The 17,982-nt window shown below is 32.4% G+C and overlaps 1 protein-coding gene across 6 annotated transcripts in view; it reads right to left on the bottom strand.

Moving 5' to 3' along the window:
• LOC145683709 (uncharacterized) overlaps positions 1 to 17,982 on the bottom strand; it is a 142,876-nt gene that overhangs the window by 73,454 nt on the left and 51,440 nt on the right. For 3 of the 6 annotated variants that reach the window (XM_081755156.1, XM_081755158.1, XM_081755159.1), the window contains exons 8-13: positions 15,020 to 15,076; positions 12,015 to 12,065; positions 6,578 to 6,634; positions 4,403 to 4,462; positions 3,071 to 3,127; positions 461 to 520 (exon numbers count right to left, since the gene is read on the bottom strand). In XM_081755156.1, the coding sequence (XP_081611282.1) occupies positions 461 to 520; positions 3,071 to 3,127; positions 4,403 to 4,462; positions 6,578 to 6,634; positions 12,015 to 12,065; positions 15,020 to 15,076 (342 nt within the window). The remainder of the gene's footprint in view (positions 1 to 460; positions 521 to 3,070; positions 3,128 to 4,402; positions 4,463 to 6,577; positions 6,635 to 12,014; positions 12,066 to 15,019; positions 15,077 to 17,982) is intronic. The other 3 variants (XM_081755160.1, XM_081755161.1, XM_081755157.1) reach the window with 2 other exon arrangements.

Here is a 17,982-nt window from a genome sequence, read left to right as displayed (position 1 = left end):
ACTAGGAAAAAATGTTGTCTTTTGTTAAGAACTTAACTCTTCTCTATTATCAGTACTAATTCCTACTGATATTTGCGTTGATTATTAACATTACTGAAACGAATGTTCTTTGATCAGAGATACGTATTTGGAAAAACTTTCGCAATATCAGGAATTGATTATTTTAGAACTCTCTAACTCCTTTGTTTTTTTATCTATTTATTTATTTATTTTTTTTTTTTTCAGAAATTGAAGTTGAGAAATGTTGAAATGTATCGTAAAGACTGAATTTGATCTGTCCTAGCTCAAATCGTGATTTCGTTTTACAAAATTTGAACTTCACATTCATAAACAAGAACCCTTACTAAGGAACCACTAATATCATTAAAATGAACACCTTCTTTGGATTACATTATTTTAAACTTTTAATAAGTAACCATTCACAGAGTGAACAAATATACATTTTTTTCTGTTAAATTACCTGATTTAGTTCCATTTTCTGCTGGTGTATTGTTTGCAGCAACAGCGTCCTGATAATAAACTGCAATTAAAACTTAAAAAGTTTGATTGTGCGTAATAAGAGTTCGTAATATGTATGATAATTGTCTATACCTTAAGGACAAACTTTCAGGCAGGAAAATTACAGAAAAATTAATTGTAGGATTCAAAGAGAAGGAAGATAAGACATGACTATCGAAGATGAACTTGGGAGTGATCAAGCAGTTAATGTGACAGATTAGGAACATCGTTAATAAGCGAATGGATTGATTGTAAGCGAGAATGATGATTTTCATTATTATTATATATTTTTTATTTAATTATTGTTTATTTTTTTCACATTGCTGTCACAATAGGTGCGCACTAATATGTCATATTATTTTCTCTTTTATTTATATATTTGCCATCTTACTATCCGTATCATTTCAGTAATTATTCATCAGTACATATCAACTCCATTCAATTTACTGATAATGAGAGGTTCTCTGTGAAAGAATATTGAAACTCATATTGTAGATAAATACCAAAGCTCGTCTGATACGAAAGGCTTCGTCTCATTTCTTGTTATTCACTCATAAGAAAGGAAAGTATATTTCAATAGTAAATTAACCTTCCTAAGATTTGTATGAAATAATACATCAGCATTTTACATCTGACTTTTGTTTCATCTCCTAACACGCGATATGTAACATTGTTAACTCTCTTGATGCTCCACTGTAAATAAAAAAAAGAGTTAATTAACAGTATGTAAAATTGAAATGAAATAAGATAAGAAAGTGTAAAATGGTGAATTATTTATTAACAAAGATTCAAATATATCTAAAAATCCTGGGCACCTACGCATAACGGTAAATAATAAAGAAGAATAGTAATGAAAATAGTCTATCTAAAATATAATTATTATAATTGTAAAACTTGATATTAATTATTTCATATTAATAAAGATGTAAATATATGTGAAAAGGCTAGAATAATCAATTATTGTCCAATAAATTTATCTTTTATCACCTTCTGTTCTTGGACCTTCATCTTCAGAATTGTTCTTGAGCTCCTCCATTTCTATCCCTTTCCGGATGCCGGCTTTTTGCGCTATTTTTTAGACTTTAAGTCAAGCAGATACTGCATCGTCACTATTTATTCTAGGATCATGGTTCATATTTCATTCTCTTTGGAATAGAGCTGGCTTTCAAATGGTACCACTTGCTTGCTCATACCGTATACCAGGAGCGGGAAAAGTGATGTCAAAGGGAAAATTTCGGAGGGAATTTTTTTCTCGCATTTTGGGCCAATCTGGAGCGGCCCTGTGTAAACGTAGCCATCTAAAAAAAATCTGATAAATAGTACTTGGTATACATAATGTGTGTACCAAATTTCAAGTTTCTATCTTGAATACCAAGAGTGGGAGAAATTTTATCAGGAATTCCCACCATGCCCCAAATTACCGTAAAACACCATGATCTCAGGTAAAAAATTTCCTGAGACATTCCTAATTACCCTAGGGTCATGTTTCGCCCATCATTCTCTTCAGAATAGAACTGCCGTTTAGGCGGTATGACTCACGTGTCTCCATCATGTATCTAAGGCGGGAAAATTCCGAAAAAGGGATTTTTTTGGGTCTAAATATCCTTTTTTTCAACTTTTAGCCCCTTGGATCCCCCCTGTTTTAACGCAGAGATCTGAAAAAATCTGGTAAATACTACTCGGTGGGCTGAATGTTTATGCACAATTCCAATTTTCCAGGTGCAAAAGTAAGCCCGCCAAAAAAAAAAAAAAAAAAAAATATACCGACAATGTCCCATATTCCCGTATACAGAGGGAAAGTTTTAAACATTCCCTGAGACATTCCTAATTACCCTAGGGTCATGTTTCGCCCATCATTCTCTTCAGAATGGAATTGCCTTTCAGGCGGTACCATTCACTTGTCCCCATCATGTATCTAAGACGGGAAAATCCCGTGAAAGGGATTTTTTGGTAAAAATTTCCCCTTTTCAACGTTTAGCCCTTCTGTACTCCACTGTTTTAACGCAGAAATCTGAAAAAAAATCTGGTAAATACTACTCGGTGGACTGAATGTTTGTGCACAATTTCAATCTTCTACGTGCAAAAATAAGCCCGCCAAAAATACTTTACATAAACCCCCCAAAAAATGTTACACGAAAATATATATTTTAGAATTATGACGTCATCACCTCCTATGTCTCGACGCAGGAAGGTGTGAAACCATACGTAATGTCTTCTACAATGCCTCTGGACTTGAAAAACAAACAAACAAAAAAAAAAAAAAAAAAAAAAAAAACCGGACGAAAAAGCTCAAATAGGAGAGTTATAACGCAATGTACCATGAAACACCCCGTATGGTACAAATTGTACCATGGGATCCCCAAAGGCTATATGTGTAGCGTTACCTGGGTTCGATTCTCTATGGGAGCGGTCAAGGTTCGGATTCCATACCTAGTATATCCTCTATACTAAACGGGACACTAAATCCGACCCGATTTGTTTGTGAGTAATATAAACATGAACAGTATACCTATAAATCTCTTTCTTCATGAATGTGCACACAATCATCTGATAAATATATACATAAACTCACCTGGTGATGGTGGTTGATAAACTGCATCGTTCCAAGTCGTTAATTCCGGGATGTTATCTAGGATGGAAATTTAGCAAATTATTAATAATTGAAATAAAAATTTACCAAAAATCCTTATTCCTTATCAAATTCTTTAATGATTCACATTATGCAAATGGCATCTGTATTACTGCACTGTCGATACAATTTTCTACTCTGTCACGCTTTAATCTCTGATTAATTTGAAGTTTCTGTCAGTATTTTTGAGTTCCTTGTAGAAAATTATTTTCAACCAACTATCTAATTCTAAACTATTATTAAATAAAAAATGAAAATATTAGTTGTCTGTATCTAGCAGACATAGGGAGATATATCTAGAAAGTATTGAACAATTTGGTTGAAGGATCTGTTGTGTTTGAAATGTTCCGGTTTTCATCCATAGTAAACGTCGCTAAACAATGCAACAATCTTGTAAGCTATAAGACAACTTACCACGGATCATGAAAGGTCGTCAGAGTATAAATATGTTAAGAAAAAACTTTATACATTATATCTCTCTAACACATGTATGTATTTTACTTTCATCCATACAGGTCGGGAAATTATATTCGTACTAAAGAGAATACTATACGAACATGCACATAAGCACAGGCATAAACATCAAAACTCGCATTAATGAAAAAAGTTTTTTCCTATCAGTTTTCTTATTAAATTATAAAAATGTTTATTCTGATAAATGCGTTTCAAAATCGTCACACAATAATAAAATATTTTGTAAACATTTTCAGCTTTTTCTGTAAATATATGTTTCCTTTCCTTTTACATACTTTCACTACCTCGCACAATTCTAAAAGATTAGGAACAGCTTGAAGTTTTATTTATTCTTGAGTGTAATACAATTTATCTTAATTTTGTTATTGTCAGCACTTTACTCGGAGAAAATTTTGTCTGTTCTTAAGAACTTAGTTCATCTCAATTATCAGTAGTAATTCCTACAGATATTTGCGTTGATTATTAACATTACTCAGACGAATGTTATATGATCAGAGGTGTGTATTTGAAGAAACCTTATAAATGTCAGGATTTGATTATTTTGGAACTATCTAACTCCTTTTATTTAAAATCTTTTTCTCAAATTGAAGCTGACAAATGTTGAAATGTATCGGAAAGACTGAATTTGATCGTTATTGCGTTAGACAAAATAATGAACCTTATATGTAGAAACAAGAGCCCTTACTAAGAAGCCACAAATATCATTAAAATGAATACAATTTTTGGATTACACTATTTTAAACTTTTACCATGTAGTCACTTACGGAGTTAACAAATATACAAACTTTTCTGTTAAATTACCCGATTTCGTTCCACGTTGTGCTGGCATATTGTTTGCAGTAACAGCCTCCTGATAATAAACTGCAATTAAAACGAAAAGAGTTTGATTGTGTATAATAGAAGTTGATAATATACTTAATATTTGAGTACACCTTAACGTCAATTTTTTAGCCAGGAAAATTACAACGATGGAAAATAAACTGTAGGATTGAAAAGGAAGAAGGATAAGATGAATATTGAAGATGGCCTTGAGAGTAATCAACCAGTGGTTGTGACAGATTAGGAACATCGTTAACAAGCGGACGGATTGATTGTAAGCGAAGATGATGATTTTCATTACTATGATTTATTTATTTTTGATTTAAACATTTAACCACTGTTCACCTTTTCACTGTGCTGTTACAGCAGATGTACACCAAATCATATTATGTTAATTTTCATTTATATTTAATCAGATCCGTATTATTTCAGTAACTATTCATCAATACATATCTTTTCAGTTCAATTATTTGATAATGAGAGGATCTCGGTGCGGGCAACGAATTCAATACAGCTGCTATAGTAACTGGTTATTAATAACTATCCTGTATAATTCATATATATATATATATATATATATATAGGTAAGTAGGTAGATAGATAGATAGATAGATAGATAGATATAAATATATTGGACGAAACAAATAGAAGATGCACTTCTTGTTGTACACGTTCAATTTATTAGGCCTAATATGGATGGTTATTTTACATTTTGTGAAGTTAATTTCTTACAGAGTTATGAAGGGAGAGAGTTGTATAAGTCTTGGATAAGTTATCGTTCCCTGTATATACTAGTTATTATTATTATTATTATTTTGTAACTGTATGTTATTTTAATTCAGCTACGATAGTATCTCATTGTATACCATTGTAACACAAATTATTACTTGCCAACAGGAATTTTGAGTTAAGGGTCTATAATGAAAGTAGACATAGGAATTGTGAAGATGAAATAAAGGCGACACTAGAAGATTCTATGGTTGAAGTTACTCCTTTACAGAAATATAATAGGTAGTTAGTACCTTTAATTTGAAAAACAAAATGAGTGTTGAGCCTTAGTCTAGTTAAATTATCTACGTCAGCTCTGTTCTAGGATGAAAAAGTTTATATGAAAGAATGAACATTGTGTTCCGGGATCTTAATATTAGTATATTGTCTTTATTTCATTTATAAATGTATCTTCTGCATATGTCAATACATTTACAAAAAATAAGGCGAGTGAGTGAGAAATTGAGAAAATAAAGTTAATCAAAGGGCTTATTGCACCTTATTTATGAGAGATTTAATACTGATAATACTCCATGTTAAATTGTATGCCACATTTGGAAGTTTCCAGTGGTTTCGGGACACTTAAGGATTCTGTACCCATACAAGAATATTGAAATCCATGTAGTAGATAAAAACCAAAGCCTGTTTGGCACTAAAAGCTTCATCTTATTTGTTGTTATTCACACACAACAAAAAAAAGTATATTTTAATATTAAATTATCTTCCCTACAATCATGTATGAAACATAACATCAGCATTTTGCATCTGATCTTATTTCATCTAATACGCGTTATGTAACATTGTAAACTCTTTTGGTGTTCCGATGTAAATAAGAAAAGACAGTTAATGAACAATATTTAAAATTGAAATGAGTTAACTACACCTAAAAAATATCAAGTATTTTTTTATTACCAAAGATTCGAATATATCTGAAAATCTTGGCCACCTCAAGCCCAGGTAAATTATAAAAAAAATGAAAAATATATGAAATTCTATCTAAAGTATATTATAAATAAATGTAAAATTTGTAATTAACTATTTATTAATGATCTTGTAAATACGTGTGAAAGGTTAGAATAATTAATTATCGTCCAATATAATCTTTTATTGTATCATGTTCGTGAAATTTTTCATCATCCAAATCGTTCGTGAACTCTTACATGGATTAATGTGTAGCGTTACCTGGGTTCGATTCCTATGGGAGCTGTTGAAGTTCGAATTCCACGTAAATTTGTGCTTTCATTCCTAGTATAGCCTCTATGCTGAACGGCACGCTAATATGTAAGTCAACACACCCGACTTCTTTGTGAGTAATATAAACACGAACAATATATCTATAAATCTCTTTCTGCACATATGATCATCATATAAATATATATAGAAACTCACCTGGTGACGGTGGTTGATAAACTGCATCGTTCCAAGTCATTAATTCGGGGATGTAATCTAGGAAGAAATTTTTAAGAAATTATCAAATGAAATAAAATTTTACCAAAAATCCTTATTTCTTATCAAATTCTTTAATGATTCACATTATGCAAACGACAACTATATTATTTCATTGTCGATACGATTCTTAACTGTTTCACGCTTTAATCTTTTGATTAATATGAAGTTGCTCCTAGTGTTTTTGAGTTCCTTTTAGAACATATTTTCAATCAATTAGCTAATTCTAAATTCCAAATTAGCACAAATCATGATTGCATTATTTAAAAAAAAATGAACTTCACATACAGAAACGAAAGTTTTTACTAAGGTACCACTAATACCAATAAAATGACTATCTTTCGATTACGCTATTTTAAACTTTTAATATGTAGCCACATACGGAGTATATAAAATTATCTGATTGTATTTCACTTTATTTTGGTGCACTGTTTGCAGCAACACCTTCCTGATAATAACCTGCAATGTTAAAACGAAAAGAGCGTGATTGTGCATCACACAAGTTCACAATATACTATCTGATATTTCAATATACCTTAATCTCAATTTTTTGGAAAGGAAGATTACGACGGTGGTAGAGAAAAATGAAATGTAGTATTCGAAGGGAAAGAAGATAAGACAGAGGATTATTGAGGATAACTTAGGGAGTGGTCAAGCAGTGCATGTGACAGATTAGAAAAATTAACAAGCGAATGGATTGATTGTAAGCGAGGATGATGATTTTAATTTGTTATTGTTTCTTTATTTTTGATTTAAACATTTGTCACAGCAGGTGGACGCTAAATCATGTTATATTCATTTTATTTGTATATTTATCAGCTTATTATCCGTATTATTTCAGTAATTATACATAGATAAATATCTCTTCAATTCAATTTCTTGATAATGAGAGGTTCTCGGCGTGGGCAAGGAACCAATACATCTTTTGTAGTAACTCATGGTTAATGACTGTCCTGTATAGTTCAAAGTCAAAGAAATGTGACATGCATATCTTACACACGTTCAATTTATGAGGTGGGTAGTTATTTTCGATTTTTTAAAAATATTTTTTCTATATACGGTAGTACATTTTGTATATACAATTTTGGAAACGGTAACACTGAAAATTCCTCATATGATGTACGTAGTCTACTATCATATCTTATTTTTAAACATATTCTTACAAAATGATTTTGCTATGTCTTCTGTGGTTTAAACTGAGTAAGATAAGCTGCTCCCCAGATGTAAATATACTATTTATTTATAAGTGCATTATATATTATAGTAATATTTTTGTGTTAACAACGTTTCATAATTGAACAAATTGGTATAATAATCTTCTTAGAACTGTAGTGATATGGTTAATATGAGAAGTCCATTTTAAATGTTTATTAATAATTACACATAAATATTTTACTTCATTTTTACCAGCAAGACAATCACAATTAAATTTTTCAATATTTTGACATCAGTGTAATTTTAAAGCTGTTTTCTGGTTGACCTATTAATTTTGGTGAAAACGATATATAATCTGATTTCTTCAGCATTTGATACTAATTAATAGTTATTAAGCCATTGTTTTACGTTTTTGAATTCTGTTTCAGTGTTCATGTTTTACCAGTACATATAATTCGGCAAATGATTGTATAAGTTTGTCTATTTTTAAATCATAAATATATAAATGAAGAATGATATTCAACCCAATACAGTACCCATATTGAAAACTATTTTGTGAATTACTATTTGTACAATCTGTTTTTTGTCTTTCAGATAACTGTTAAATCAAGATAGCGATATACCGCATATTCCACAAATTTCAAGCTTGTTTAAGATGATATTGTGTGATATTGTATCGAATGCTTTGACTAGATCTAGTAAAACTGTAATAACCTTTCCAGCTTTATCAACATCTTTACAAACAATTTCTGTTAAATTGTAAAACGCATCTGATTTACTTTCATCAGTTTGAAAACCATATTAATTGAGAGAAAAGTATTGATTTTGTTCAAGAAAACTACCTGAATTTTTCTTGAGATACTGTCTAGTAGTTTAGAGCAATTACTGGGACTTGATATTATTCTATAGTAATTAGGATCAGTCTTTGAACCCTTTTTGTGTTTTGGTTTTATTACAGCGATCGTGAACTCACAAGAAAATACACCTGTTTATAGGCTTAAGTAAAATATGTGATGCAAAAGTTTCAGTATATTTAATTTTGCATGTTTCATTACGTTTGATGATAGCTCATATATACTTCATGCTGGTTTTGGTGATGATTCATTTGTGAAATGTTCAATTTCTTGTTTAATAATTGAAGTAGAAAATGTAGAAATAACAATTTTGGTACTGAAGTTAAAATTAAATATTATTTTATAGGTAATATTGTTAACTATATATATATATTACCAACATTGATCATTAAGATTTTTGATTATTAAAATAGGGTCATGTTTAAACGTTAGCAAAACAATTTTTTGTATTTAATTCATTTATTTCTAGGTGCTTTTCGTTATTTTTATTTATAATGTCGGTTATTAGTATTCATAATTTGCTAAAAATTGTTATTATGCAATGAAATTTGTAAACCCATAATCTTCGATAAAATATTGTGAGTAATGATGGCATTTATTCTGAAGTTGATCGTCCACCTGATTTTCGTCAAAAAGCGTAGTGATAGCTTCGAAAATTTAAAAATCATTAATTTTTAATAGCGCTTTAAAAGAATATAATGGAGTAGGGTAGGGTAGGTGATGCTATACTTCTTAATTACGTATTTATGGGAAATTATTAAACATTCTTGCTGCTTTCTTCTGTTTGTATATCATTACAATAATAGTTTCTGGTAGATGTAATTATAATGTATTCTAGCAATTATGTAGCTTTAAGTCATATCGCAAACTTTATCAAAGTTAATATATATCCGGAATTGAGATACCAAATTGCTGTATATATATATATATATATATATATATATATATATATATATATATATATATATACCGAGAGAGAAAGAAAGATGGATAGGTAGATAGACAAATATAACTCTTTTAGGAAAGAAACCATACAAGGTAAAAAAAAAAGGAAATTCTTTACTGGAGACCACAAGTGACAAGTACGGACCTACATAGCATCGTAATACAAGATGGTGTGACAACATTAGGTAGCTCTGCTTGTATCTTGGAAATTAATTATCCTAAATATAATGTTTGTCAAAAGACATTGGAAAGATCTCAATCAGCAATGGATCGACATTGTTAATAATGGTATATATGTGTTTCAAATATAAAAAAACCTCGCCGTTACATTCATGTGATCCCAGTTCTCATTCTTGCTTTCTGAGCATTTGAAATTAGGGAATACTCTCTTATACCTTGTTCTTAGATATCGTATGTTTAACCTTGTAGCTGTAATAATTTCTAAAAACAAAGATAGTTAAACTAAAATTTACTGTACCTGGATATAACTGGGTAAAATTTAAACACAAACTTAATACAACTTTCTTACAATGCTGTCTATAATCTTTATTATAAATTAACTAGAAATGTTACAGTTTCGGAAGTATACCACTTCCTTCTTCAGGCTACTACTCCAACTGAAATCATAAATAACATTCTTTATTTATGATTTATTTATGTTATTTATGATAAAATTCTAACATTCTTTATTTATGATTTATTTATGTTATTTATGATTTCAGTTGGAGTAGTAGCCTGAAGAAGGAAGTGGTATACTTCCGAAACTGTAACATTTCTAGTTAATTTATAATAAAGATTATAGAGAGCCTTGTAGTTCTATTTAGTTTGTGTTTAAGATGGACACAAGGCCTTTTTATTATAATATCCATGTTGGGTAAAATCTACTGTTATGTCTGGGTATAACAAAGGGTTCTGCGAACTGGAAATATTTTAACAATCGATTTTAGGGAAACGGCGCGAACCGGCTTAATAGCACCATTCTGTATAAGGTATTATTATTTTTACGATTATTGAAAACCATGTGTGTGATTCGTTGTGATACTTATCTAAGCAGTTTTACAAAATGAAACCTTTAGCATAGTCAAATTTTCAATTCCTCCTTACCTTGTTCCTGCTTATTACAAATACCTCGTAATATGAACATAGTATTCGAAGTGCATTGCAAAGTATGTGTTTTATTACTGTTCTAGAGACCTCCAAAATTTCAGTGCTTGTGACACTTTAGCGTCCGTAGTTCGCAACAACGAATAAAAAAGGTAGGTTTGTAGTTTTCGTTTTACATCTATATTTGAAGACAGTGCCATTTCAAAATAAATAAATAAATAAATAATCATTATCATTATAGGTATACTGTCATTATTGGCAAGTCACTTGCCGCAACTTGAAACCTTCCATGTTTCACGTTCTTCCGCTAACCTCTTCATTTTCACGTATGATTTTTCTGTTTCCATATCATCAATTAATTGTGATCTCCTTCACCCCTTCCCTCTCTTTCCTGCCACTATATCCTCTAGCACGTCCGTCGTGATACAGTTATTTCTTAGTCAATGTCCCAACCAGTTTCTCCTCTTCTTCCTAATAATATCTAAAATTGTTCTTTTTCTTCCCCACCATTTCTAACATTCTCGCATTCGTTTTCTGCTCGACCCAGCTGATTCTCTCCATTCTTCTCCACACCCACATTTCGAAAGCTTCCATTCGTTTTTCATCATTTTTGAGTAATGTCCATCTTTCTGACTCATACAGGACAACACTCAATACGAAGAATTTTATAAGTCTTTTTCTCAACTCTTTATTCAACGTCCCACAAAATAGTACTTCCTTCCTCCTAAAGGCTTCTTTCGCCATTCCTATCCTTGCTTTTATTTCACGTTCGCACTTTATATCATTACTGATAACACTACCCAGATATCAAAAGCTAGTCACTTGTTTTATTTTCTCTCCTTCTACTTCCATACTTGACACTGAATAAATAAATAAAATAACAAGATATGATTGACTGACAATACTATTAGTCTGGTGACAAGGGCGCTCATGTTGTGGTTTCCAGGGGGGGCCAAGTATAAGCAACATTTCAAATATAGTTTCAAATTTTGCTGTAACTAATGTAAAAATTCTATTAGGTTTTCGATATTCCCAAGTACAATTTCCTCTTAGGGGGGAGGCGAGTGCCCCTCCTTGCCCCCCTGATGGGCACCCTTGTCTGGTAATTATTGGTATTTGTGTCATACACAATTTCAACATGTGCTATCTACTACTTTAAAACTTATAAAGGTGTTTCAAGGCGAATTGGTCGACTATGGATATATAGTTTTGTTTCACAAACAAACACATATGCTAAAAATCAAATCAAAATACTTAGGTAAGATTCTGGGCTATGACGTTAGTTTCTTTCCGTTGATTTGAGGTCTGAAATTGCACCTTACCTGAATGGAATGGTTCTTCTGTCATACCAAAAGAAGGTTGCATATCAAAGCCTGCAAATAAGAATAAATGATAAATGAATATCACTAGGCTATAACAATTGTGTGAACTGCTCAAGTTCATTTTTTTAATTCACTAGTTTCATTTCGACCTCTTGCGAATTATTTTCTGAAGGTGCGAACCATGAATACCTGTCACATTTATTCTTGTAGTAGCGATTTTTGCTAAAACTATATTAAAATATTTTATAATAATATATAAATTCTTAATAATGGCAATGGGTTGAAGTTACATTTTCTTTAGTATCAACAGTAATTATGTGTGTTAAGTTCGATATGAAATTAAATTAACTCACGTATTGTATAACATCGCATTACTAATCATTACATATTCCATCGTCATAAGTAATTATGTAATATTATAAATTTGTAACGATGTTGTATTTGTATATAATAAGTTTTACAACTTAATAAGTAATTCTTTAATGTAATAAAAATTATTTCCTTTCATATGTATTCTATCTCTACTATATTGTAGTAATACTCATGTTTTATCAATATATAGAATGTTTGGAAGTCTCCGTGTATAAGTTTTCTTTTTTGGTATCATACATATATCTTTTGTTATTGTTCCATACTTGAATTATTTAGATATTGTATTATTATAAACAGTATTGCAATATTTCTTCATGTTGGAAGCATCTCACATTAGAAACTAAACCATGTGCTTAGGCACAAGTACCAGCAACCAGACGACGGATGCTCTTACCACCGACACAACACGAAGAGGATACGAATAGATGCCAAGAAGATCTCTTCGACCCCTTCACAGGCCTCGCCTGTGAATACTGGCTATACGTATAAACGGGTACCTCGAGGCAGTAATATTTAGTTGTTGACTGGTTATTTCCTAACTATTTCTAGCTGCAATGGGCAAGAGATGCTCCCTTCTCTCCAAGATGCAACGGGTGGGAGAGACTCTTCTAAACCTACTTCTGTGCTGCAACGGGCAGAAGTATCTTCACCTATCTCTGAGATGCAACAGGCAGGAGATCTTAACGTTACCTCTGTGCTGCAATAGGCAAGAGGTATCCTTACCTATCTTCAATCTACAACGGGCAGAAGATCATCGTAATCCTATCTCTGTGCTGCAACATGTAAGAGTTCGTTTAGACCCAGCTGCAACGGGCAGGATCATTCTGAACCAGCAAAGCCTAAACTTCCGTGTTGCAACGGGAAGATCCAATTGCACTTAACTTAGAGGAAAGAACTTTTAGAAACAAATATAAAATTTCTTATTTGTAATCTTTTGTTCAACCTATGAACATGTTTTATAATAAGAGATGAGGGACAAACACAAGTGTACCATTACTCTACCAAATATTACCGTACTAACTTGAATTTGTGGTCATCATTATTGCGAACAGTATTAGATATGTTAATTTTTTTAAAAAAATCGATTCACTCAACTTACACACACAGAATCCAATAACACACCACTATATCTTTACTTTATTGTATTCACTCACTCAGGATTTCAATTGAGGCTTATATATTTATTTCTAGTCACCTATATTACATAAGTTCTAGTGACGTATATTACCTATTTCATAGTTCACTCGACTCTTCTATTACTAAATGTTTCATAGTATAAAATTGTTCATCCTTACTTGCTTTAAGAGACCTAGATACGGTTAATAATGTTCTTCAAGTTTAAACATCATTTGTAATATTATATATTGGGTAATAGTAAAACTTGTAATAATAGTTAATATTATAAGTAAAAATTGTCTGAGTGGATCAAATCTTTTTCTGTATAAATATTTCGTGGATTCTTCCTTGTTGCATATTAAAAATACGTGATTAGTTACAATTATATTAAATTTTAGTGTTAAGTAGTACATTGAGTTAATAAAAATGCTAAAACAAATTTGTTGTACCAAATATAATATAGGATATTTCAAAACAACATCGACAACGTTTATGAGGTGAGTCCTGACACCAAAATAAGACGAATCTGGGTACACAAATGCTTCCTTTCGGAGTTATAGGCAGAAGAAAACATGAAAAAATAAAGGTTAAAAGTCCATAGCTCCAAAACTATGGCACCTACCGTAGTCAGATCAAGACTTCACTTAGGAACTAGTAATTTGCGCAATCCAAAATTACATATTTCAGAATCCTAAGGTACTAACGCAACAATTTTTATAGAGGCAGTTTGGCTATGGGGATATAATTTGAAGCACTTACCAACTACCTCTATAAAAAATGTTACGGAAGTACCACAGGATTCTGAAACATGGATATTAGGATCCACATACTAGTTCCTAAATACATACATTGCATATACTAGTTCCTAAATAAAGTGTTGACTGGATTACGGTATGTCCCATACTTTTGAAGCTATGGACCATTAAAGTTCATTTTTTCATGTTTTCGGCAGCCTATAACTCCAAAAGATAGCATTTGTGCATCTAGGTTGGTCTATACTTTGCGTCTTGTCTTACTGTCAGGAATCACCTCCGAAACTTTGTCGGTGTTGTTTTGATGTCTCACAGACTCTTTTTCCATATGTAAGCCATTTTGATCCACCGCTTTATTATATTTTGTTGTGCATTCTCATGTTGATTTACGTGGCAAGTTCTTGCAGGCATAATATTAGACAACTTCTCGCTTACGGATACATAATATATAATTTTTAGATACATTTGCATCCAATATTTAAAGTTAAAAGTACTAATATTGATAACTTGACGTTAGCAACCCTTACATCCACGCAATTTTGTAATTACTAGTAACACTGGATGTAATGGTATCGAGACTGTTGACTGATGGTTCAATTTCCATAAAGAATGAGGAACAGCGTTTGCGCCGCTAATAAATTCAGTGACTGTTTCCTAAACAACCATATTGCTTTAGTACTGACTGACTAAGATTATTAACAAGTTAAAACCTAAATTAAGTATTGGGTAGTTGTACATTATTTATTTGTTCCTCTAGATGCTTACCGTAACTAGGAGGCAGAGATGGTGGGGTATTCCAAGCAGCAGCTCCCGTGTTGAAACCTGATGTTTTTAAAAAGCATGCAGTATTTAGCATATAATGGACAAATATAAGTAACGTTTAGCAAAAGTAATACGTATGGAATGACAGTAACCCATGTTTAAAGAAAGGCAATGAGATTGAAATGATAATAAGTACAGTAGATTCCCGAGTATCTCGCCTAATATGGCGGAAGGAAGCAGGGCCGTGCCATAAAGGGGCGACGGCCCAGGGCGCCGAAGTAAGGGGGCGAAAATTTCGGGAGAAAAAAGGAAAAAAAGATACGAAAAATTGTTTGGAATATATGTATGGGGGCGCCGTCGTATACTCTCGCCCCGGGCGCTGATATTCCACGGCACGGCCCTGGAAGGAAGGCCGGTTAAAAAAGTCGGATAGGCCGGAGATCTATGAATAGTCTTCTCCATAGTCACTACAACTTTTTGTTTCGTTTATCATCCATTTTCAAATCTTCACTGTAGTACAATTAAAAGAACATAATGCATACTCCAAGAACAATTTACGGATACAGTACTGTACGTACTGTACAGTTATAATCAGGAACAGCGGCAAGGTCTGTTATACACTGACAAAACAAAGAACAATGAGCAGAAAGCTGCTTTTTTCCTGTCGCAACTTGTATTTTGCACACGACACGAAGGAGGATCGTAGCAGACGCCCGCTTCCAATGTCTTGGCAGTGTGCCAATGCAATGTCTTGCCTTATTTAATTACGATAAAGGAAAACTAGGCAGGATAGCAGGAGGCCGGATAGTTTCAAACCAGATACTCGGGAGTCTACTGCACGCATTATTTCCAATTTCTATCGTTGATAATAGATTGAAATAGTGATTACGTCATTTCCTCTCCGTTACCACGGTGATAGCCATTTTATTTTCTACACAAACGTGAGTGTGAAGTAAATAAGGTGTTGTGTAGTTTCACGTACATAATGTGTTACGGAACTTAACTATTTGTGCAAGCAATGCAGTAAAGATTGAAATGTGCTAATAGAATAAGAATCTTTTACGTCTTAGGAGGGTTGTAATTCTTCTAAAAGAAAAAGATAATAGGCTTGTAGCTACAACATGCAGCTACACTGCGATTTCTTATGTTAACCTAAGTTAGACTAGGTTTATATTCGCATCTGAACAGGTATTTCGTCTTCCATTATGTCTATGACCTTAAAAATATACGTATGAAAGGTATAACGAGAAAAATCTAGTCATGAGTGGTTTTGCAACAACAACAATTAAAACAGTAATTCTTCATGTTTAGAATACTGTATATAATAGCCATACCACTGAGTGAAAAATTATCCATAATTAAACTTACTTACAGTGAATAAAGTGGATGCACTTTGACAAATATTGTAATATCAAAATGAAAAAATAAACAAAAGTACGTTATCAAAAACAACATTTTATAGGGAATGTAAACTTACGCTGATTTTATTTTAATACTTGTCAATACATAATTTTCTCTCTATGAAACATATTACTAACTTTATTGCTTTCTTCCATCATCTTTTTTTTATTTTTATTTATTTATTTATTTATTTATTTATTTTTTTTTTGCTTCATTCATGAGAAATCTACAAAAAATACAAGTGTCTTTTTCGCTATAATGTTTACAATCAGGTACATAGCATATCACCATTTTTGCGTTATTTCTCAGCCTTAGCTCGCGTTTGTATAGAAAATAAAATGGTAATCACCATGGCAACGAAGAGGATGTGAGGTCACACTATTTCAGTCTATATAGAATATGTATTTTCAGACACTTTTCTGTATCCAGTGAATATACTTGTCAGAAACTAACTACGTCTGCGACGAACAAGATAAGTTTGTTTTCCCCTTAGAAGTCTGTTTAAAACTATTTTGGCTCCTAGAAGTAAATGTTAATTCAATAAACGGGGATAATAACATACAAAGGTCATAATATATGTAGTGTAATTTTAAAGTATACAAATCTTACTTTATAAGTTCATTAATCGTTGAGTCAAAAATCAAGTGGTAGAATGGTTCTGCTGGCTTCTAGGCTTTGACGTAGGAGATTGGGGTTAATATAGCTATCTGGGAGATGAGAGCTTAGTGCATATCCAATTAACACTGTAATTGTGCTTACAATGAGTATTGTATGATCATGGAAAGAATACTATTTATTATATAAAAGGTATTGTTGAGTCTTGGAGGTTTCAGAGAGGCATTTCTAAAACACATATTTATGTTTTATGCCCAATGTAATTTCACAAGTTAGTAATGGGAGTTCTGCATAGTCATGTTCTTCGGGAGGAAGATATATAGGGCGATTCAGGAGGAATGTCTTATAATTTGTGAGGTGATTCTACATGTGAAAATAAACCGAAAAAGTCCTATGTTCTATTTCGATCTTTACGTAACTGGAGCGGGTTCAAGACTATACACATTCATGAATGATTTTGAAGACAAGTATGAATATTACTTACAGAAACGCTGTGTAGGCGCTGTAGTGGACAGAATTATGGTGGGACAGATGACTGATCCATCCAATAAGAGGTGGTGGGGTTCTCCAACAGATTGCAGCACAATGACGTCGCAGCGAGGCAACAGCTGCAAGCGTTGGTTAGATCAGTGAGCAGTCGTGACGCCGTGTGAGTATCCTCCTTGAATTTTACACCGATTCACTGTACCAGTCGAGTATCCCAGTGTCTGAATAACACGTTTCCTCAACAATGGATTGGCAGTGGCGGACCCATTAACTGGCCTCCCAGATCACCCGACCTAACCCCATTAGACTTCTGTTTATGGGGTTGGTTAAAGGGGGATGTGTACGCTACGAGGGTGGATACACGTGAAGAACTTGTCGCTCGCATCACCGACGCTGTTGCCCGCATTAAAGCCCGCCGAGATGATGTTCAATGTGCAACACAACACACCCTCCAACGCGTTGAC

This window comes from Thermobia domestica, chromosome 4 (genome assembly GCF_964235325.1).
Source record: "Thermobia domestica chromosome 4, izTheDome1.hap1.1, whole genome shotgun sequence".
In the NCBI taxonomy this organism is placed as follows: Eukaryota; Metazoa; Arthropoda; class Insecta; order Zygentoma; family Lepismatidae; genus Thermobia; species Thermobia domestica.
Note: the sequence above shows the minus strand (reverse complement) of the source record. Positions and strands in the feature narration are given on the sequence as shown.